This window comes from Arctopsyche grandis, chromosome 2, assembly GCF_051622035.1.
Source record: "Arctopsyche grandis isolate Sample6627 chromosome 2, ASM5162203v2, whole genome shotgun sequence".
Taxonomy (NCBI): Eukaryota; Metazoa; Arthropoda; class Insecta; order Trichoptera; family Hydropsychidae; genus Arctopsyche; species Arctopsyche grandis.
In genome coordinates this window covers 21637661-21663438 of record NC_135356.1, presented here as the reverse complement: position 1 = coordinate 21663438, position 25778 = coordinate 21637661, and the positions used below count along the sequence as shown (strand labels likewise).

The window sequence follows — 25778 nt, the reverse complement described above, 5'->3', positions numbered from 1 at the left end:
TTCATCTATATACATACATATGTATGTATATATTTATACATATTTGATACACAATATCATCATCGTATTAGTAAAAGTATAGAAATAAATGCTTTGATTATGCTTCAAGTTTTCCAACCTCTATTGAGGGTCATTATTGTGTACGGTGATAAGATATATAATACGTAAAATACATAATTATACAAGTTCAATTATCATTTAATAATAGAGATTTCTCCACATATGCGAATCAATTAATGGAATTGAGTACAATTATTTTCATCGCTACGATGTTTCACTGTGCATAATATTTAATGCAGTATGTTAAAAGGATTTCCATGTTCGCGATGCAACACCATTTTGGCACACTTGAACACTTACGCGTGTTAACCCTTCTCGGTCGAAAGTGAAATTTGTAAGCAAAATGATCCATTTCGAATAGTAAGCATTGAAGAATTGTAACATTATTATTATTAAATTAAATTATAATCAAAATATGTACTATTGTTTACAAATCTCTTTCATACAGTGTGAAAGTAAAGTACGTCGACATGTATTAAAAAAACTTAGAAATTATATGAAAGAATCACTAACAACCATACTAATACACTTATGAAAAGTTCAATTTCTTTCTCCAATTTACATGCAGCTATCTGTCCTCCTCGGGACATTCGGCGCGTTTCTTCTTCCCTTTCTCATTCCCTAGCTTGTGGGTGAAATGCCCATTGGCAATTCACTCTCTGTTACAGGTCCAAGGGATCAACCTCTCTTGAGTCTTTTTATTGGCTCGTTATATGAAAAGTTCAATGATTACAAAAAGATATCTACACCATGGTTTCCAACAGGCCACTTTTTAACAGAACGTTTTTTGTTCTCTTTTTTTTCAATATGCACATAATTTTCCCTTTATTGATTTAGACGACTTTAAATAGTTTGTAATGATTAAATAAGCATTTAAAAAAAATATTTAATTTGGATCGTTTGAATTACTCAGTTTGATTACTAGAATTGTTGAAAATCAACGAGAGCATAATTTAAGTATATATTTCATATTAAAATCTGATCTAACCAATGTTGACTTTTATAGATTACATTTAATTTATGAGTAACCTACTATATAATTCACGTTAAACTATTTTGAAAAAATTCACCTTTGAAAATGCTATTTTCAGACTATAATGTTTGTAAATTTGGATTTGTATTTAATTAAAATGGCATTTATTTTTATTAATTCTTGAATTTTTAAATTTTTTAACCGATTCGAATTTTCGTATATTTTGAAAGTTGCAATACTCTCATGATTTAAAGTCACGGCCGCTTATGACTTCTAAACATATTTTATGTAAATAATTCATAAAAGTTACCTACAAATGATTTCACATGAGCTAAATTTATTATTATATTAAAAAAAAAACAGGAAGAAGCACAATTTTTAAATTTTGCACCAAGGCCAACACTTGATACGACACTGAATGCAATTTATAATAAAATGAAAGTTTTTTGATCATTATTGTACACATGTACATATGTATGTATATGTAGGTACTAATATATATTTTTCAAAAATTCATATAAGTGGATCATGTGATTTTAAATTATTTATTTAGTGGTGCTTGCAATCCACAAGGTTGAATATCTTAATTATGGGCTCTATTGTAATTTTCCAATAAAATTAAATATTTTTCAAAAATGCGCTCTTATTTTACTTCCCAATTGGCAACCCTTGTCTATACCCTTCAAGTAAGTACATATAAGTCCAAAAAACCTAATCAATATCTACTTTAGACCTTCGACTTTTAAGAAAATTTAATTAAAAACAATATACATATGCGTACGTTTAAAATGTATTACGAACATTTATAAGAATTGGATATATGTACGTATGTTATTGTTTTTTTTTCTATTATTATGCCATAAACACTAACATCAATATACGAAATTATATTAAATAATTATTTCATTATGCTGAAAATTCGTTATAATTCAACTGAAAAAAACCTATAAACTACTGTTTAGTCATTTTGCTTGGGACTATAAATTTCGTTAATTCGGTCTTCGCTATAGCGGAATTTGACATTTAGTGGCACTATGCTATTATTAACCTATTTTACATTTTTGACGTATTCAAACAAACGCTATTCAAACCGCTAATGGAATTCTCTGGGAATGGTAGCTATATTTTTGCATTTAAAATCAATTTTGCGAAATTCATCAGCCTATATTGTGATGGCGTGCACGTGCCAGTATTGTCGTTCAAAATTAAAAGCCAACGACAATAACGCCCTCTATAATTAGACTCGATGTCGATCAAAACGATAACCTGGCACCAATTTGTATGTACATACATATGTACATATGTACGTACATACGTTCATAATTGGATATTCAAATACGTTCATATTCAAATCCAACTTTGATAGCGAGCCACAACATTTTCCGAAATTTATACTATAAACACATTTGGAAAATTAGAGCCGATAATTATTATTTTAACAAAGTCGTTTATACAAAGTAAATGGTCAGAATTGATATCAATTAATAATAAACATTTTATTTTTCATATTAATCGCAACTCATCACTGTGACCAATAAAAAACTGTCAGTATTATTTTTGCGTAACGATCAAGTATGTATAATTTTTATAAAACTGTCAGATTTATTTGAGTACGATTTAACGGTGAATTTAGAAAAATAACTTTGCTCCTTATAATGAATCATTTGCGTATTAGAATAAAATAAATTGCGCATTAAATAAATATATTTCTGTTTAATAAAATCATTGGGCAATGTTTTATTTGTAGTATAAAATAAAAAAAGAAAAGATGCGTAGTTAAAAAAACATTGAATGATAAATGAAAAATGCGTTGCTTGATCATTATAACGCTCGATAGACATTGCAACATCGTGAAAGTGATTATATGCGAGATGCGCTTATAGGATGTTTTAATGCACATTTCATTCATTTTAGGTTGCTTTTTATTTTATAATCTGTTCATAATTTTTTTCAATTGCTTTTTTTTCTTTTACATACACATACATAAAAAGAAATATTTTTAATTTGTATATTTATATTTTTAAATGCTATAATATAATTTTTACTTCATACAAATTTTATGAAATGCTTACGATAAATGTGCATTTGTTTTATAAAAGGCATTTAAATTGACCCCCATTTATTTTTATGAAACAGTCAGTATAAAATATGAAAAGCCAGTATAAATATTAAGCAGTCTGTATTTACATATATCGATATTTAGTCGGTATATATGTACATAAGATCAAAGAACCAAGAATACCGACTTAAAATATATATAAAAAACGCCATTATTAATATTAAATATATTTATCGAAATAATACAGAATATATATTGGGAAATCTAATTCTATCAATTAATCTATTCTCAGGAATTTCCAAAAAAAATCATTGTTTTTGATTACCTCTTTATCGATGTTTTTATTTGAAAGAAAATTAATAACAATCCAATAAAAAGTATGCTTGGAATAAAAAGACGTGTAAAACAAAACGGCTCACGTTAATTTTATTGCGTGCACGAATACCTAAAGTAAACGAAGTAAATAAAGTTTTAACGCTTCTTTTTCACTTCAAAAAGAACAGAAGAACGCCAACAAGTTATTCTATTGCACAACATCTCCCGAAGATCAGCCGGGCAAAGAGGAGCTTTAGGTAATTTATTAACGATAAATGTCCAAACTGGAGCCAACATATTCTGTCGCTTCTAAATAATACTCATAATTGTCAGTTTCATGAAGTGTAAGTTGCGAATGAATTTCAGTACCAGTTCACACCATTATAATATATCTTTGTGTTTTGTTACATTCACATACATACTGAGTGGGCAATAAGTGGCGTAACAATTTATTTCGAATCAAATTCTACGGATCTTTTTCCAATACACATGTACATATTCCTACAAATAAAAATTATAACACCGACCATTACTAAATATTATATTGGTAATAAGCCACGATTTCATACTTTCGTATTTAGCATGCTTACATACTAAGGAGTCCAATTTACCGTAATTTCCGTTTACCAGTAGGTAATCCGATAATTTTTTTACCAATTACTGGATTACCGGTAAATTACCGAACTTTTTCAATCTAAAAAAATAAACCACTTTTTTGTACTTAATACATATATGTATTCAACCAAACGCTTATAAACATTTTATATTTTATACTAAGATATATCGCCCAAAAAAAATATAATGAATTCTTAGTGGTATAAATACATAGTGGTAATGAATTCTTTAAAATTTAATATTTAATATTTTTTTAAGGACTAAAAAAATATTTATTTTTTTATTCTTCGGTTAAGAAAATAGCAGCGAAGAAAACATGATATATTCACACGATTTTCCGATATTTTTGATCTATTTTATGAATTTTATTTCCTCTCCCTTAATTTCTTTATTTTTTTCTACTGAGCAGATTCATTTCCCAAGCTGATTTCAGTTATGTTTCTAATAGCTAACTGAAGCTTTTCTTTTACTAATAGCACACATTTAGTAGTAGATGGAATTATGTACATACTACAATATCACCATCGGAATCTGATACTGATAGATTTACTACAACTTCCCTGTAAATCCGTTCTATAACTTCTACTATAATTTTCATCGTTGCATATTTTTCTTCTGGATGAAGCACTGGGTTGTATCAGAAGATAAATAAAGAAATGTGATAAAAAGCAGCAAATTTTTCGTTGATTTACCGTTAAAGCTACAATTTACCGAGCTATTTTTTGGTCCATTTACCGGTAAACCGGTTTATCAGTAATCGCCTACATACCTATAATTTTTAATTACATACATATATACATATTATAATTGATTTGAGATTTATAATATCAGGTGTTCGCACTTGTGGCCCACTCTGCACATTATACTATACATATATATGTATGTATACACTATAATCATAATCTGTCTATGAACGTACAAATTTATTTGAGGAATATCTTTATATTCAGTATCAAAAACAAAATTCACTTAGTAACACGCATATATATGTACATACGTGCACATCGACGAATTAAATGGCGCATATATTTAGTATTTTCATCAAAAAATAAAAGTTTTGATATCTTTTTTGCAACCTAACTTAAATCTGGAATTTAGTTTTCATAACCTAGAAGAATGCATATATTAATGATTAGGTTGGCATGCATAATTTGAAGTATGGTTAAGTTGTCATATTGTACCATGTGAAGCGTCGAACGAGTCGGATCGTTGTGGCGCTCCGCCGAATAAACAATGTTTTAAACCACTCAACGTCTATGTACATATGTCTACCACCAATATATGTATGTATGTCTCCTAGCAACCAGATCCTACATACATACATATATCGCTAAAATTTACATTAAGAATTTTTTTCATGTTTACATTTTCCTCTTTTATTTTATAATTGCTACCTTGATTTTTTTTCTCTTTTAATTTATATACATATATGTCTAACCCCTTGGGTCTATAGCCTTTACCGATTCTAGGACATTTAATTGTAGGGACAAATCGCCGTTAGATTTCATACAATAATTTTTTAATTATACTATACGGCAATTCAAATTTTTGAACAAAATAATATTTAAAAAGATTAATATTGTGGATAAAAATATTTGCATAAAATCTGTCAGTGAGTTGTTCCCGCGATGAAATGGTCATGCGATGAAATGTCCGAACACGGCTTTAACGCCTCCCTTTGGGGGAAGCGGTATTTACTTAACATACTTATTTAACTTACTTAACATAAATAAACATTAAAAATGGGAGATACTTTTCTCATGAAAACAAAAATCAATTCATTTTTACTTTATCTATGTACGTAGTAACAATAGATGAAGTTTTGTGATCATGCAAAAATTCGAACTCGAGATTTTGACTAATTTGAACTCAGTTTTTTATATGAAAGGTCGAAAAGCTAAACCCAATATGATTTTTCTGGCCAATTACAAACATTGATAACAATTATATTTATACAGTATCATAAAGACATCTATGGACAAATTCGACAAAGCTTATATTTCGAGAAATACATACATTTTACAGGGTGGGTAGCATATTTTTATATCGTTATCAACAAATTTGAAACAAAGATGCCATAAAATTGAATTTGCGAGAGACAGGATAGGTTGCCAATTTTGGTGGAACCGTTTCAACAACGAAGTAGGAATAGAAACGATTGACCTGGAGTCACATACATACATATATCCAAAGTTTGGCCAGCAACACCCGGCTAGGGAATGAAATTTAGATAAAATAAAATTTAATCGATAGCGTTGTAGTGTGGACGTATAGAGAGGTTTCCAATATCTACAATGTCCTATCAATACAGAGAGATCATTGGTCGATAGGTGGCGATACCTTATTGGTTGTTGCATACGGCTCGTTTATACGCCGAGGCTTTTTGGCACGAAAGCGATAGTAAACTAATGCTAGACGACCGCCACTTGCCTTATCACTAAGTTACAGTATAAAACCTGATATTGTCTCTGTAACTAAAACAGAATTCAGTTAATCATTCTCTCACTCAATTTGTACTATAAAGTTTTAACTTTTATACACTCATATAATATTATTACGGGCAAGAAACATCTCGCAAGAGTGGTAGCACAATGGCGAAAGAATTACTATGTAGACAAAACAGTACCTACATATGTATACATATACATACATCAAGTTCAACGACACAATAGTAATGCGAGACAAAGCAGTGCACCACTCACTTATTGCACATTTGAAATTTTGCTCATAAACTTATATGACTTGAAATGTTTGCCGACATTAAAATGTTTATAGGACATAGAAATTTTTGAAAAGTAAATACATACAATACATATGTAGTTACAAAATCTACTTCAGTAAGATATGTCGAAATTGCATTTACCCCATGTGCATATGGACATATATAATAGTAGAAGGTAGGTATTTATTTATCATGGGTGAATTAATATGAGTCCTCGGTTCACTTTGACACGGCGGTGTGTGTTGTTCGATCCCATGTCAGATTCCAGAGTAATTTGTCGATGGAAAATGGGTCAGAGCCATGTCCTTCACACTTCCTCGTCCGAAAATAATTGCCTGCTGAAATAGACGGTCACTTTTTCAGAGATCCACCTGAAAAATGACACTTGCCAACATTCCCGACAAACGTTCACTCCCCTTCATTATTCAAAACCGCAAATAGCCGCGCGACAAACGCCCTATAAAACACAGAACGTACCAAAATATAAAAAATAATTTCAAAAGCTAGTCTTTATATGGCGATTAATTATTCGCAACTAGAACCGTTTACTAAAATGAAATGTTATATGTAGTCGAAAATATTGAATAAATTCTTTGACTTCCACCATTCTTTAACTGTGAACATTTCAATAACTGCGTGTTGGAAAACTTTCCCTTCGACCAATATTTATAAGTCCAAGGCAACAGCTAATAGTTATGTATTTATTAAGTTTGTACCATTGTGGCATTACAGCAATCCCTAATGCGCCATAATGGTCGAAAATATAATAGAGAAGAGAAAATTAATTATACAGACAAAAATACTTTTATAAATAATCATTAAAAACAATAGCATTAATAATAAAATAAAATTAATTTAAATAATTGATTAATGATACAAACCTCTTTTTCATTATAAAATTGAATTGCAACTTTGAAAGAAGTAAGCCGAAGGGGAGTTCAAAAAAAAAGGATTTAATTAAGAGTTGTATGCTTGATGCTTCATGTTTTTATTAATTTTATAAAAATGAAATTGAGGGTAGAAAAATCTATTTAATTGCGATGGACCATTCCCATGACGGTTATTATCAATATTTTGTTCATTTCTAGAGTAAATCTCCAGCTAAATACAGTCTTTTCCCTCCATAACCCGTCCATTGTAGCAGCGCTAATAGTATTCAAGTTTCCAGCTAAGACGGACCTGCACCTAAACCTGTCTGTATATAAATTGAGTGAGAGTATGACGCCATCTAGTCCTCCTTTATCTTTCTCGCGCACACGTAAATAAGGCTGTGCGATAAATTTGGGGAGATTTTCTTGGTACGCCACTAATAAGGACATACATGTGTAGGATCAAGATGCAAGGGATTATAAATGAAGACCATGGATTAGGTCAGACAGCGTTAGCAAAGGGCAAGTGGTTAAAAGCTAAGTATTACACTAATACTCGCTCTGTACACGCTCTGTAATATGCACCCTGCACGCTCAAAACCAAATCTTACACGTATCTACATATTTTATTTTATTTTTATTTATATTATACCAGGAAGCCCTGACAGGTAAACCCCAATACGCCCTCATGGCCAATTACATACAGATGTAAATCGAAACAATATCTGATATCTATGGTTAGATATTACAAACATCGTATAAATACGGTCAATGACATTTTTCATGTAACAATACAATTTTTTACATTCAATAAACAACCAAAGAGACATCTATAGTGATAAATCTGGCAAAACCTGAGATATAACAATAACTCAAGGTTTGCAACCGAAAATTGGGAAGGAAAAGTCAATTTTACAGGAACTGTTTCAATGAAAATCAGAAAAATTGGCAAATTTTTACTGTATCTATGTACGTACTAACAATAGATGAAGTTTTGTTTTATATACATGCATATATATGTACATACATGTACATATGTCTGCAGATATAAATTAGACATTTCAAAAAAATTTCAGCTGCAGCGCTGAATTCTATTTTATTCCTGTAATTGTTGTAGCCTACGAAAAATCTATTCAAACTTTTGCATAAATTTATTTTTATTTATTTATATAAATACATAGTATATAATATTATATAAATGTTTCGATACTTATTTTCAAACTATTTCGAAAGATTTTGTATTTTTATTTGTAGAGACAAACAATCGGAAAGTTGACCTGGGGCATCAAAAACCTTCTTCAACTTGTGCCTTTTATAAAACTATTGTTTAAAAAATATGGGGACGCTGAAAACTTTACTTGCAAAACTTGAACGCTATATATCCTTGGGCTGGGGCTTATTTACAAATTTATGTCTTTATAAAATTAAAAAAATTTCAACTTAGGCCTACCAAAGATAATTTGTGACACAACCTACATATAGCGACTAGCTAATAATCAAAATAACAACATTTCAAAGTTCATAAAAGTTCCTTTTATGAACCTTTGAGAGTTCGAAAGGAGTATGCGGAAGCATTCATACATATGTACATACACAATATGTATGCACTACATATGTATTTACACACAAACGTACATTGTATACTGGTTTATTACATCGAGTAAAGTGGTACAGAATGCTGTTAAGCGATCGTTTAAACGAGATTTACTAAGCAAAGTATTTATAGTCGAGTCGTGAAATCCTATTTGAATGCATGACACGACTGTGAGGAAACCCATAACGTCACAATGAGCCGAATGCTTTCACAGTTCACTCACTTCCTTGTGGAAACTTGGGCGATCTGCCTCCGCGATTGACATCCCCTATACAACTACCTAAACCAGCGAAAGGCTCTCAACCTTTTTCTCACAGTTTGTTAATTGCGATGTTTAAATGGTCAACAAAAGATTCCCCTTGAAGTATATTAAATCAAGGCCGTGGAGTCGTTAAAAGAAAACATGACTGAAAGAAAAATTCCCACAATTTGATTCCATTCTTGTTATTGGGTTTTTAAAATATTTTTAAATAGTTCTGGAGTACTCATATATTATGAGCCGATGTGTCATTATTTTTTAATATTTTGAAATTAATTATTAATTCAATTCAATTCAATCCAATAGAAACATTGCATCTCAGATTTGCATACATTGGGAATTGGAGAGTTGCCCCCAGTTAGTAATTCAATATTTATATATCATCATCATCATCATCTAAACCGCTCGCCATCCACTGCTGGATGAAAAACTCTCCAGCACGCTTCCACTCGTCTCAGTTTTGCGCAACTCTCACCCATCTCACCCCATACATTTTCATAATTTCGTCTACCTATCTTCCCTGTGGTCTTCCTTTTACCCTTTCATTCAGCATTCTCTCGGGTACCATTCTAGCAATTATTTTGTCCATCTTTCGTCCATTATTCTAGCCACGTTGTCCACCCATTGCCATTTCAATCCCTTAGAGCTGTCCACTATGTCCACTATCCTTGACATACTTCTCACCCACGTGTTCCGCTTCCTGTCTTTCCTCGTTATGCCGAACATATAGCGTTCCATATTTCTTTGAGTGCATTGGACTTTGTGTAGCATCTTGGCCTTATTTATATATACACATACATTATTAAATACAATAAAAAAATAAATGCAATATAAACGCGAAATTGAATACGACAGCCAAAAATCCATGACTCCACAGCCTTGTAAATATAATATTTGACTGTTCTGATAGCAGTCTGGTCTGTTTAATAATGTAAGCAACTGTAGTTATTTGGTTAGTATAAGAATCGGCTATGATCGAATTATTTAAAAAAAGGCTTATATACAAATTACGTATAAAATTAACATCTAATAATATAAACCAATGTTATAAATAAGTAAATCGGGACTAATTTTTTTTGTTAATTCTGATCACAGGATACTATATTTTGCATGCCAGAATTAATCATTTTATTTGCGATTCACGTTTAATTTGCTAGTTACATCGGACCGATAATTCACACACGTTGTAAACATGTTGACAGAAATGGGTTTGCTGCAAATGATTGGTCAACAAAAATGATCCATAAAAAATTTCAAATATCGATTTCTCCCACTCCTAATAAGTTAAAAATTAATTCCAAGAGCAAAAGCTTAATTTTTTTAAATTAGAGTAATTATTTCAAAGAAACCTGACCCAAAACGTCACTTTCAATTAAACATATGTTTGAGCATCAACCGTACTATATCAAGCTACCAACAAATTGTTTCGATTATAATCAAACCGATCTAGCATGAGACTAAAACGTACATGCTATCGCATTCACGATAGCCAATTACATTTCGTTTCAGTTTCACATTGTATTTTAATCAAGAAATACAACATTGTTCGTGCGGATAGTGGTCGGTAGAATTTGACTTTTAGTTTTGTTAGTTTTGAGGTCGTGTTTCGTATTTCGAAATATTTACACTAATAAAATTTTATTATAAAATACATACGTAAGTTATAGAATACGTATATATTTTATAATAATGGACATTTATATTTTTTGAACAATAAAAGTAATTGTCAACGTTATGTTATGGACAGAAAAACTTACAGTAATATTATCAAAGACCTTGCATTGGATTATATTGTAATAATATTATATAGTTAATAAATAAATAATTAAAAAATATATATTTTACATCTTTGTAATGTTACAACACATTGAACTCGGTTCTCGTTAGTCTCACGCTACATCAGATCGACTATAATTTATAATACTCACTTCACACGTATACTCACTTCAATTAACGAATTATTAGGAACACACAGATTGAGAACCACTGACCAAAAGCAATAAACTATCATTACTTACATATATGTATGTATATGTATATATTTACATACACTCTAAATAGTTTGAAACATGTGTAAATCGCCAAATATCCATTGTAGATATTTACATACATATGTATGTATGCACATGCATGGATACGATTTAAATTTATAGTTGAAAGTTAAAGTCGTCTCGGGGTGGAGTTTGCGGTCTCCGCTTAAGAGTAATGTTGAATGGTTCCTTGAGATTATATATAATATATTGGTATATACATACATATATTTGAGAGTATCCATAAATAAATACCCAAGTATCGCATTCATAATGGAATATTGAAAACGCCATGCATTGGACAACGACATCAATAGCCGATTTATCGTATTATCTTTATTTTTATATCAAATTTTCAGGCAATGTGACGTAACCACATCCAAAATGTTGTTCAGTTGTGTTCGAATGATTGTATTGGCTGAGATTGGTCATGAGAATCATGATCTTATCAGAAAACATCAAACTTGTTTAAACAATGTCACGGTGGTGTAGAAGCTAATAATGTGAAACGTAAAGGAGGTTTGTAAAAAGTATAGCGTTTCAAAAGCCAGAAATCGAAAGTGAAGGAAGGGAGAAACGTTACTATTCTCTCCACCTCGTACACATCACACGCACTTTTTTTTACAGTAGCTTTAAAATCGGGCGCAACCAGTACAGGCATGGCTTTTATTTAGTACTAGTGGCCTGGTGCACGAAAATTCATGTTTGTAAATGAAACAAAAAAACAGACCCGTTACGAACACACATATAATTAGATTTATTTTGTTTAAGTATAGTTTATTTGAATCAAAATGTTTGTCAGACTGCACGCACGCTTCGCGCCCCTCTGTCCTCAACGGCCACACCCCCACCAAAAAGCGCACTGTGTCTCTACTGGTTTATTTTCACGATATGCGAAACGCGCTCTTATTTCAATTATTAAAAAGTGTCAATATCGTATCCGTCACAAACGGTCGAACGGCTTAAAGCGCAAATACACATAATTGTACGGCATGGCATGCCTAGATGACCCCAGCTGTGAATGTGCGTGTATTGTGCAAAAAAACGCTATCACGCCTGATCTATGATATGGCACCCATGTCAAAAATCACCCCCTGGAGTTTTTTCGACAATATTTTATCCTCTTATGACATAGGTTTGACAGTGATCAATATAAGCCCACTTTAACGGTCAATGAAGATGGCCAATAAAGCCCTCTATATAAAGCCATCAACCCCCTCACGAAACTGGTGATTCCCATATTTGAGAAAATGTAGGAAAAACTTGTCAAAATAATGAAATCGAACGAATTAACAATGACCTGAAAAATAGCCCTTCCCAACTCAATACCACGACCACATACACGTACGACTTACAATTCAATACTTTTTTGCAATTTTTTCATCTTACAGTAACATTTTCAGAAAAATTTCTATTTTTTTTCAACTCTTACCTGACCGAGCAACGCCTGGGAATCCGACTAGTTTTATGAAAAATTAAAATATTTATCTACATACATATGTATGCACATATGTCTATTCGGGGTTTTATATGTACATCATGTTTTACATACAAATACATATATGTATGTATGTATACAAGAACTTTTTAATTCATATATACTAAGTAAGGATTACAATTAACCGTCAAATTTTATTTACCAGTAAACGGTAAAGATTTTTTCCCACTACCGGTATACCGGTATTTACCGGTAAAAAAATCATGGAATAGATAACTGCATGTGGTTACTTTTCTTAAAACCGTCAGCGTAAATTAAATCATAAATACTTCAGATGAATAATGTCGTATATGTAAATACATAAAGTCGATTCGTAATTATTAACGTTTTAACCAATTGTATTTATTAATTTAATGTTTGGACCATTTGAAAGTTTGAATCATAATTGAAGCAACCGTCTAATCGCATTAATTAAAATTTGGTTGGTTGGTTCGAATGCATCTTTTTAGACAATTAATACTAAAAATAAACAAATCCTAAACTACCTAATCCACAATATGCAATATTTATGTATGCAGTGGTGTAGTCTGGCCAGGTCGTCGACCTGGTACTTCTTTTTGAGCCAGATCGCCGACCTGGCACTTTGATTGATATAAACATTGTTTTTCGAGTACAATTAAAAAATATTTTGACTAAAATTTCATACAAAATTTTGTATTCCAAATATTGTGAGCAGACACTCGATGACCAGAATCGAATAGTAATCGGAAGTAAAACCACCCAAAACTTCGAAAGAAAACATTCTTTAAACTATTGACCATACGCACTTGAGGATAGATAAAATGAGGGAACTCGGCTTAAATGAATAGTCATCTCTAAATTCACATGTTAAAATTTGATAGTTTTTTGACATATGTATGTACATATGTATACATGGTACATGGTTTTAGCATTGCTAAAATATAAAATTTTGCATTGCATATGTACATGGTTTTAGCATTGATAAAAGCAAATGTTGCTGTTGACACACAAACACGGGTTTTGCAAAATCAAAGACGTTGAAGAGGATGCATCATGGAGGTTTTTATAAAATATAAAAAATACATCATATTTTCAAACAAGCAAGAATATTTGTTAATTATTATTTGATTTTTTTTATAAATATTTCAACTACCAATATACAATAATACAATAATACAACATTTTTTTTTAAATATACCAATAATACAACTTTTTTTTTAGGAAAAAAAAAATCGGGGGGGGGGGGCTATAAAAATTAAACACCGACCTGGTTCTTTTTTATTTAGCACTACACCACTGTATGTATGTATGCATGTATATGCACTCAATTCGTGATAAAATAATTAACGGTAAATTTTCCAATTTACCGGTAATTACCGATGGTAATGGCCAAATTTATTTTTATTTACCGATAAACCCGTAAATCGGCATACTGGTGTTGCATTCCTTAATACTAAGTATAACAATAATTTTCAATATAATATCTCGTTTTACATACATCATTGTCATTTGGCTTTAGTTACTGGCAGATATTCCCAGCATCACTCAAGCCAAAATAAATAATTAATATGCTTTATACATATATTTGGCCTTAATAACTTGGCTCTGCTATACTGTATTCCTGAACATATCATAACATGTATCACATTTTTTTTTTAAACGCTCTGTCAACATTTGACGCCGCAGTCGCATCGATCCGAATTGTACCTTACAAGGACATACATATGTATGTACATACGACCGGCATCTTATTTTTGCAACACAGCAGTTATATTTGATTCCAAACCGTACATGGACATTCTGGTCCATGTGTAAATAAATACATATACTGCAACCGTGCTCAGTGCGTGTTCTCTCATATAATATACATATGTATTATTTCCTGCTTCCATTATACAATTGAACAAATAATACGGTTCAACTTTCTCCGAGTAAATTCAAGTTTAAATTTCGCCCATTGCGACGGACGAGTTAGTTTGCGGTTGTTTATTTACCGTTTTGTGCGAAACAGACTCAATTAATAAAGCATTCGTTGCTCTTTTGTCGATCTTGTTTGAGTTCTAGACCCAAAAACTGGAGTGTCAGTTTAGGCAAATGGAGATACATATTATATATTTATTTATCAATCTACGCATCGATTTCAATTTCGGTTATTTGGAACTTTTTATTATTCTTTTATAATTTAAAATCAAAATTGTTTTTCTTCGAATTGGAATTTATTTTGAAACAAATATAGAATATTGTAAATACCGATTTTTTTTTAATTTACATTAAATATTTCACTGCACTGGCAACACTGTCCGATTATGTCAAAAAAAAAAACACAGTTGTATGCACTGTCCAGGGGTGGCTGGCATTACTCAGACGGATGAAAGTTCAAATTAGGGCTGTGGAGTCGGTTCAAAATTTACCGACTATGATGCAAACTTTAGCTCCAACTTAAACGATCATAGTAAGGTTGACTTGCCAACGTATAAAATTGTTATTATTGAAAATAATAGCGATTTTCAGAAAATAAAAATTAAAGGAATTAAAAAATCACTAAAAATTGACATGTAATCCAATTAGATATTTATTTATTTGGCATACTTGGAGGAGGCGACAAATCTAATATACCCAAGGTGTTTTACTTACACATAATATATGTACATACATAAATTAAATGAAAAAAAAACAATATAAATAAATAGAATAAAGATAAAAATAAAGATATGTGTAAGAATAAGAATACGAGAGGAAAAAAAACAAAAAAAATAAATAACAAGGTAAATGAAAATACAGGAGATAAAAAATAGGACGTTAAAACGATAACTAAAAAATGAAAATATAGAAAGAAATGAAAGAAGACTTATAATTATACTCTTTTAAAGAAGTTTAAGAATCTAGCTGATTTTTAAGGTTTTAATATTTTTAAAGAAATTACTACATTGTTGGGAAGACTATTCCAAAGCGGTGAACATAAAGAGGTTGGACACAAGACAATTGTAATGACTATTCAATATTTTAAAGACTTCGATTAAATCGCCTATTATTCATTATTTTATAATTTTTTGTTAAAGTCGGGAAAATTGAAAACTCATTTTATAATATACAAAAAGGATATACAATTATGAATATGTTTTAATTTTTTGGGTATAAAATATAATACATAGAAATTTACTTTTGTTCTGCGCGGCAAAATCGGTGCGGTATTTTCGTACGCAGTTTTGTCGGCGCGGCATTGTAGTGCATGGCTTTGTCGGGGTGCCATGTGAATATATATTTATACCCAATTCAGTGGTGAAATTGCTCATTTCATAAAATTGACGAAAAAATGCTCAGTTCATAAACAACATCAGTCTGTTGTGGCATTTGTCAATTCTGTTATATACATACATACATACAATAGCGAAGCTAAGTATATACCTATACATATGTATGTAATTATATACATATTTCATAATAGTATGGACAAATCGTATAGTTAATTAAATTTTAGTGGTATTTTGAATATTCGCCACATATGTATGTATGTACATTGACGTACGGTGTACGCGCTCGCACGTGTGCACATGCATTAACTTGCATGCGCATCTGGCTTGTATACTCAAATAAATGCCTGCACGTGTAACACACACACACACTCATACATATATGCTATTTAAAATCCGTTCCCGAAGCTTTATAGACGGTATAATCCCCATTTCAAGCTATGTACTAGAGAAAGTCCTCTCAGAAATGTTACAGTTACAATACTAATTTACAGTTTTATGGCGGGATATTCAATGGAAATGCAAAACTATCGAATTATCCGTTGTAAGTTGTAAGATCAGTGAATTGTATTCGTTTTAAATATGGAGATCTTTCCAATAACGAAGGCCCATCCCCACTCTTCGAAAAAGCAACGGTTCTAGTGTGCGCACGTACTCTATGAAGTGGGGGTGGGCCTTCGTAAATGAAACTACCTTTAAGGGTGAAAACGCACTGGGTAGTACGTGGTACGTACGTTAGATACCTTTAAACATGCGAAAAAACGCAGCACCCCTAGCCCGTGTACATGGTACACAATCCCAAAAATCACCCCCCTGGAGGGTTTTGTTTGGAGATATTTTATCCTTACTTGACAGTGATCGATAAGGGCGAAAACTCACTGGGTGGTATGGGACGTCACGTGTCCTTGGCTTCCCGCTGTGTCCGTAAACAGAAGGTGTTGCCAAACCGAATTTAGTTGTAAACACAAATAATCTCACCTGACTAAGGTCGAAAACACACTGAGTGGTATGTGGTGAATCTCATATTTGAAGAAATGTATGAGAAACTTATCAGCTGCAAATGGATTTGCATACACGTGCGACCTCTCAAACAATTGCGAACAACTGCTGTTTACGGTCACAGTGGGAAGTCAAGGACACGTAACGTCCCATACAACTCAAGGTGTTTTCGACCTTAATCAAGTAAATTATATTTGACAGTGCTAAGAAAATTCAAAGGATAGATGACGACGATGCTGTTTGTAGATTCTTCTCGATTTAGAAGATATTTGATAATATTGGGCACTGACAATTCATAAAACTTATATGTAAACACGCCTATATACAATGTAATAATGATATTTCTGCCTCAAAATACCTATAAATGTATCTTAAATTGCCTTTTCGCCAAACTGTCGGAACCGCATCAAAGAATTTGTAACCAAATAAGAATTTGTTGACCAAAACAATCATCCTACCACGACCGACAAAAACTTCGGTGTCATTCTGAACAAGCATTTATACAATAATACACCACCCCCCCCCCCTCTTTCCGGTTTTGTTTTAAAAAAAAAAGAAAAAAAGCGTCGCTCCGTAAAATTGTCGAATGGGGAAATTCAAAATTGGCTCCCTTTAAAAATCGCACTGAAATTGTGTGACGGCAGGCTCTCCCACAGGACAACTTCCCGAAAGCTGAGGGTTAATTCGTCCCATCCCTCTTTGTGGCTTACCCCAATAAACAAAAGAAAACAAGAATATATTTCATTTGAAAGTCCCAGACAAGTTGAATAAGCAGCTATATTTGAAACTGCCCACTCTTTTTACTTTTTTTTTCAATCCATCTATGTACATATGTATGTACTATATACGTAGATAAAGTTTAACGTTTTTTTCATAAGCAAATATAAATGTTTCAATTTAGAATCACCAAATTTGGTATAATAGCTCTTGATAGACTGCAAACCTAAGGCCTAAAGGTGCAGACACACAGAATCGTACGCGGTACGTGTTTTTTTTTTTGTTGGTAAACGGATTATTGCGCAAATTGCGACCGCGAAAATCATTGCCACAAAAATCGCGAATACGGAATATCTGGCACTCGAGTTCTCATTAGTGCAATATTTCTTGATGGATTGATGGAGTTTTTGGGTGCCAGATTCAAAAACACGCTGGCATGCTTAGTCTGTGCCGTCGCGATCTTCCTAAAACGCACCCGCTGTTGTTTTTCAGTGTTATATTATCCTTGTATTGAAATCGGTTTGACAGCGATCGATGATAGTGATTCCTATATTTGAAGAAATGTAGTAGAAACTTGTCGAAATGATAAGATCGTACGAATACAAGTCTATTCATATTAGCACAGCACAGACCAGCAACCGCACGTAACTAACAACTACGAAAAGTATTCTTTGGTACATTTATCCAAGGGCACCAAAAATAATGCTACGACTCTGTGTACAATCAAACTCATTACAATTCCAATATCAAACATACTAGAGTAGAGTACTATAAACATTCATAAATCAAACATAAGAAAACGTCCACATTTAAGTGTTTTTGTTTATCGTACTTCCTTTCCTAAAGATAAATATTTACATGTACTTATGGATCTATGAACATACATATTTAGTTTTTATTGGCAACCGAAAATTAGCCAAAGAGCTATGGGTGTAACATTTTGACGGAAATCAAACAGCTCGCATTTTGCACGAGCGTTTGTAATGTAAACTTAGCCAACGTGTTAATGTTCCGTTTAAGACGTCAATGTCAGTTCAACGTAGAGCCAACTGACACATTTCAGAAAGCTTTCATTGGTCAAAGAGTATCGTGGTGGAGATTTGATTAAATTTTAATCAATTTTCCGATTCAAAGCGAGTTATATTGAGTAGAATATTAATAGTATACCGGCCGGCTCCACTTATTGGCGTCGTATGTAGGCTGACCGCTAACAACCGGCACCGCAAAATAACGTCTTCGGTCACGATATTTAACGTTTTTCAGCATATGAAGCTACAATTAACATTTTCTTGCACTTTATAAATTAATTTTGGGTTGGGGGTCAACTAAAGTTTTCATCAAATATCAAATAATCAGCTCACTGTGAATATGATAAAGATTTGAACCACACAAAGAGTAATTTCATGCTAAATAAAACCATGCAATGAACATACAAACACATTAAAAACAATATTTTCATCAAATATGTACATAAGTATAATTAGACGCTGGATGTTTCGTAGGAGTTCTACACACACCTAGGATAAAATTACAAAACGGAATATTACAAACATATAAAAATCGCAATCGCAGCAAACATTGTGCGATTTAATGTCATATCGCTGAAACTTTACCGCTTTTTCCGACAGACGGTGCTCCGATGACGGCGACCTTCACCTCGGACAAAGAGGACTTCTTCCTGCGTATGCCCCTGGAAGTCATCCTGGAATCCGAGACGATACATGGACTTCAATTCAACTCAGATGTGCGATCCTCATGTTCAGATCCATAGCGTCCAAACGCCATCGAGACACTGGCACTGAACCGTACAAGAATTATAGTATCATATACAATACATATGCGCAAGTGAGTCTGGATGTATCTGGATGCACTTCAAACTGATGACGCAAACATTCGATTGATGATGCACTCGAAACTCGAACGGTCTAAATCACATAATCCTCGCTACGGCCATATTTGCACGCATACGGCTACTCTCCGTTACCGGCCAGTAGGGGGCGCTAGGTTACTACGTGCTTATTTCGCAAAGTTTTCGCGTGTCATATTTAATACTAGACGGACGTTTATTGCGATAGTCCTAAATTAAATAAGTGATGGGCGTAATTTTAATTCCCAGATCAAAGACGCGCTTGATCCTACATTAACGTGTGTGCAAAAGAGAATAACAATTAACTGGTATGCCGGTTTATAGTTTTATACAATGTAATTGGTCAAAAATGTACATATTTGTCACGTATTGGGCGTGAAATCGTATACGTTAGGTGACCATTGCCGTAAAGACTTGTCTACAGACAAATCAGCAGACATGTCTGCGTAGATAATAAATAACTTATTCAGCAACTTATGTTCAGAATAGAATACATAATCATTCGAGTGGTTATTTAATAGTAATCGCTGATTTTCACAACTTCAAAATATTATTAAATACAAAATGGACTATTATATTCGACATTCTAAAAGATTCTCAGAGACGAGGTCGAGAGATTTGTCCCTTGATATACATACATATGTATAATATGGTAATTGGATTATTAGTCACATTGCGATGGTCACAAAGATAATTTTTGCTATGAAAACCGCGAATGCGAAGTATTTGACACTCGAGTTTTCGTTAGTATGTTGGACTTTTCGGCTGCCAGATGTTCCGTTATAGAGATTTTAGTGACTTTTGGGGGAGCGCTTTGTGACCAATGATCACCGAACCGTATAATATGTATGTACAACCTTAGACAAATTTATCATACACTCTCTTCCATATTCTTTCCGTTTTTGATTGATCTTTTATAGAACCAATCTCAATGTATCCTTTAAATTTTGTTTGGACCACACATCGCGATAATTTAAGTTTTTTACTATATTTCCGGGAACTCTGGATAGAATTTTTGATGTACCGTGTCCCGGGAATTTTTATCTCGAATCCTGGTAAAAATATTTCAATCAAAACATTCTTTAAATTGTTTAATAAAGGCGAATTTATGTACATATATGTATATCCTACGGTGGAACTATTATATGTACGTATGTACATATGTGTCAAATGTATCCCTCTCGTATTGACGATTCCACAAAGGAAAAGACTCTTAGGTTCTGTTGAAGATTAGACAATTGTGTGTTTGGCTATTAATGAAAAGTTAAATAAGGTGTTAACGAATACAAAAACAATTGTTTTCGTCCCTTTTAAGTATAAAACCAACTACGATTGAAACAAAGAGTTTTTTCCATTGCAGGAAATATGTGTGCCAAATCTACATATAAATAGGCTTTCGGATTCTTATTTAAATAATTTAGTATTCTTAAGAGGTTATTTAATTTTTTTTTGTTATTATATTATATTATACTTATACGGGTTCAATCCCTGTCCAGTGCTGCTATAACAGACCTTGGATGTGTTGTGTGACTCCAGGTCGATCGTTTCCTATCAAAGTTTACCAATTTATGTGATATAATTGAAACGGCTCCAACAAATTAGCATCCTTATCATTTTTCTCGTATAATTCGAGTTTTCACCATTTCAAATTTGCTGATATATGTATAATAAAATTTGCTAAATTTAAAAAAAATGCTCTATAGATTGTTTATCGATGTTTATAATTGGCCGGGATGGGGCATTGGAGTTTATCGGTAACGCCTTCCTGCTATATATAATACATATACATATATGTATGTATAAAATAAATTTTTCATTTAAAAATAAAAAAAAAGAAACAGACCCGAAAACGATAAAAACAACGCGACGAAATCACTTCTCACGTAACACTGATTTTCGTATCATAGACAATTTCTCTATTTTTTTTTTAAATAATAAACAACCAAGGAAGAGAAACTAAGGTTTAAACAATATAATAATTGCTAGTTAGATACAGGTAGTGACTTTTTCAAATTCCCGAGTATTTTTGGGCAAAAGCATTTTTTACAAGTGGCCCAAATACACTTGTCCACGGCTGTGTGTCGTAGCATCTCTAGCTACGACAAACATTGTAGTCAAAACCACTGCGACAGAAACAACTAGTATAGTTTTAAGCATTCTACAAAGAAATGGATTTTGATTATTTCTGGAATGTAGTATAAAAATACATATATCGATTTTGATCTAAAGTACATATAATATATTTACGAAGTTTGCAGACTAATCATATGTTGTTTGTTAATGACATTTTAATGCAAACCTATTTTTCAAAAGCTATTATAATCAGCATTGTTTTCTTTCTTTCTGTTTAAAATCGTACATACTTTTGTGAGTACCGTTTATTTATCTTTATGTATGGTAGATACTATTGGACTTAAAATCGCGACTATAGATTTTCCAGCTTTTCCGACTCTCCGGCACGTTTCCACTATTTTCGTAATAAGCAACAGTGCCGACAGACGGACTGACACATACGGACAGACAGACAGACAGACAGGTGAACAAATAAGCCGAACACACGTGATTCGACGTTACAACTACGCGCACCTAGGTACTACATATGTACATACTATTCGTAAAATAAACGGTTTTATTTAAACAAGAAACGTATATGTTCATGAGCCTTTTAAATGGCAGTGAAATGTGTCGATTCCACTTGAAAATATATTAATTATTTACACACACGAAATTATAATTTCGCTAGTGATATAATAATTTCCCTAGTTCGGGTAGTGAACATGGATCTAACAATAGAATCACAAATTAACTTCTCAATGTAAGAGAAGCGAATGATTCGTAAATAGGTGCGCTAACATTTCTTTTTGTGATATTAAAATACAAAAAGACACCAATGCGAGTTATTGGAAAATCGAAATAGAGTGGGTAAATGTAAAGTCGTCATTTGAGTCATTGTAATCTGAATTTTTACCTACTATGTTTGTATATAGACATCAATTAATTATTCAATTGAAAAACATTCTATAAAATAATCTTATGTTTCTATTACACAATCACTCAACAGTACCTGCTTTGTATTTTTTATTTATAATTTCAATGCTGTTATAATTTTACTGTAATGGTAAACAATCACGAGTACGGAATATCTGGCTCTTGAGTTATCGTTAGTATGATATAGTAGTACGATGGATGGAATTTTCGGGTGCCAGATGTTCCGTGATCGAGATTTTATTGACGTGTGTGAGATCTCTTTGTGCGGAATAATCACCAAACCGGTCAAAATTGTACATTAAGTATTATTCAAGGCCAATTACAAATATCAACTAACAATCATATTCAAATCTATGGGCAAATATGCAAATTTTATAAATCAACAAATTCGAGATGAGATGTAAACTCGAACCAGATAAATCGGCAAACTCTGATAGGAAACTATTGACCTTGGAGTCACATATCCGAGGTCTGGCCAGCAGCGCTAAGCCAAGGATTGAACCCGTGACCACACAATTGAAAGCATTGCGCGCTAACCACTGACCTATGATGCTGGTTTATTATTTATCTGTGCTTCCTTGGTTTATTATTTATAAGTTAATTTTCCAGAATTGGTTCTTCGGGAAGTAAAATGCAACGAGAAACTACTGGAGATAAAACCATTTCCAATACGACTAATTTGCGTGGCAAATACATATAGCATAAATGTTTAGCATGATGAAGTCTTAAGGTTTTTTATGCACGTACATAAAAAACGCTAGCAGGCTTAATCTCTGCCGTTGCGATCTTCCCAAAACTGACCCCTTGGAGTGTTTTCGGTGATATATTATCCTTGTATTAACATACGTTTGACAGTGATCGATAACAGTGATTCCCATATTTGAAGAGATGTAGTAGAAACTTGTCGAGATGATAAGATCATACGAATCGACAATGACCTGAAGAAAAAACCTTCCCAGCTGGAAAAAAACAAGCACGGGCATGTCGTAGGATTCAGTGTGTTTGAGCTTTTATATTGTAATTAGGTTTACGTTGAAAAAAGTATATTATATATAGTATATCGAGAAAGAACTAAGATTTATAATACTCCAACACACTATTTCTTGAGCCTAGCACTTACATATATGTACTATACATATATATGTACATACATATTTATATTAAATTTTACGACTGTTTGCAGTAGAGAGAAAAATACGGGATTTCTATTCTATTTTAAGCTGTTCGACCAATAGAAATCGAGATTTAAAATGTACTTACTGCAAAGAATACTGCAATGAAATATAAAGACGAAAGAATAATAGACAAAATTTCATTCTGCATATTTCAAAACGGCTGTTTAAGAGCATTTTCTTATTTAACTCGTTAAGTTTTCCTTTAACGAGTCCGCGGCCTAAAGAGGTTAAGCCGTAATGAGAAGCAGAGCAAACTTGCACGAAGAAAAGGAATATATGTATGTAAGTACGTATGCACTGCATACATATAATAGGTATTTATAATATGTGAATGTTGACCGCTTCGCATTTTTTTAGATACCGAGACGACGACACTGTCGGTGCTATTTTTAAAGCATTCGACTCGCGCGTCGCAATTATGCGAATTTTTGAGCTCTTAACCCTTTAGGTGCCGCGACGCCCTTAGAACAATACCAGTGCGTCACGAAAATATGTGCAAAATTTCAACTTCGAGTCAAGTAAAGTTGAGTAGTTAAAGTTTAGCACTTAACATAGTGCCGAAGGGTTCGCCTAACCGCGAACTCGCATTATGTATGTATGTACTTTCCGCATTTGAGCCTTTTCGATTATTGTCTCGCGAACTTTACAAAATTTTGGAAACACTTTTTTCCTCGTTATACATAACACATATGTACATATGTATACACTGTGTAAATTATAAATATAAAAATACGATTTATTCAAAAATAACAAAAATCTGAACTTTTATTTTATTCATAGGCAACAAATCGTGTCCCTATTACATAATGGTAACATTTCCACATATGTAGAAGACCTAAATAATCAAATTTTAAAATTGCAATAAATAATAATATATTTTTAGTTGTAGTCTTCAATTATAAATCAATTCACTTTATTTTCCACTAGACTTTTTTCCATTAAATTTGATACACACAAACTTATAACTAAAGAGCGGACCAACTTGGCGCCGTTCATTGTTCATTGTTTGTCGTGCTTTGTTCATTTTTATGATGAACCTTTTTTATGCTCTCTAGCTTTGTAGTTTGCCCTGTTTCCTGGAAAAAGCACGCTTCCGGTCCTACCTCTACTTATAACTATTGACAAAAAAAATATGACATTATTTAAAAAAAAATTACCATTGTGTGAAAATACGAAGAAAATTGCATTCATAAATCGTAGATGATTATCAGTGACGTCCCTAGACTACATATATGCCGCCCTTAAACAAAGTTCAAAATGTCGCTCCTTCAAAAATATGAAATAAACGAAAAAAATCGTAGCTAATTACAATATTATACATAGATAGATATTTTAATTTGAAAAATATATGTAATTTAATTTTTTTAAACTTATTTGGATGATATTACGTTTCCCGGGTGACACGATATGAGTGCACTAATTTGGTCACTCGGACGTTATTTGGACGTTGCCACGTTACAAGTGAAATCCTAAGCTCGGTTTTACTCGTATCATGACAACCCGGTATTCAGTCGAGATATGGTGGTCCATTCTGAAGTTATTATAAAGATTCTAACGCCATAGAATAATTTCAATTTACAAACTTACGAGAATCGAGCATGCCGTCGCAAAAATAAAAGTCAAATTTTACCGAACAATGTTGTATGTCTATACCAAAATGCAATTCGAAACTGAAACGAGATTGTAAATAGGTTTTTGAGCACTTCTTCCTATTATGCTTTAGATTAACATTACAATAATATAATACTGTGAATACTAACAAAACATTAAATATAATGCTTTGCGTTCAGTGATAAATACTGGTGACCTGTAATACGTCTATTCTG

General features: G+C 32.4%; 1 protein-coding gene across 8 annotated transcripts in view; it reads right to left on the bottom strand.

Moving 5' to 3' along the window:
• The window catches only part of LOC143922595 (ras-related and estrogen-regulated growth inhibitor), a 72243-nt gene that overhangs the window by 43879 nt on the left and 2586 nt on the right, over positions 1 to 25778 (bottom strand). For 4 of the 8 annotated variants that reach the window (XM_077445905.1, XM_077445902.1, XM_077445900.1 and 1 more), the window contains exon 2: positions 19536 to 19799. In XM_077445905.1, the coding sequence (XP_077302031.1) occupies positions 19536 to 19623 (88 nt within the window). In that variant the 5' untranslated portion in view covers positions 19624 to 19799. The remainder of the gene's footprint in view (positions 1 to 19535; positions 19800 to 25778) is intronic. The other 4 variants (XM_077445908.1, XM_077445903.1, XM_077445907.1 and 1 more) reach the window with 2 other exon arrangements.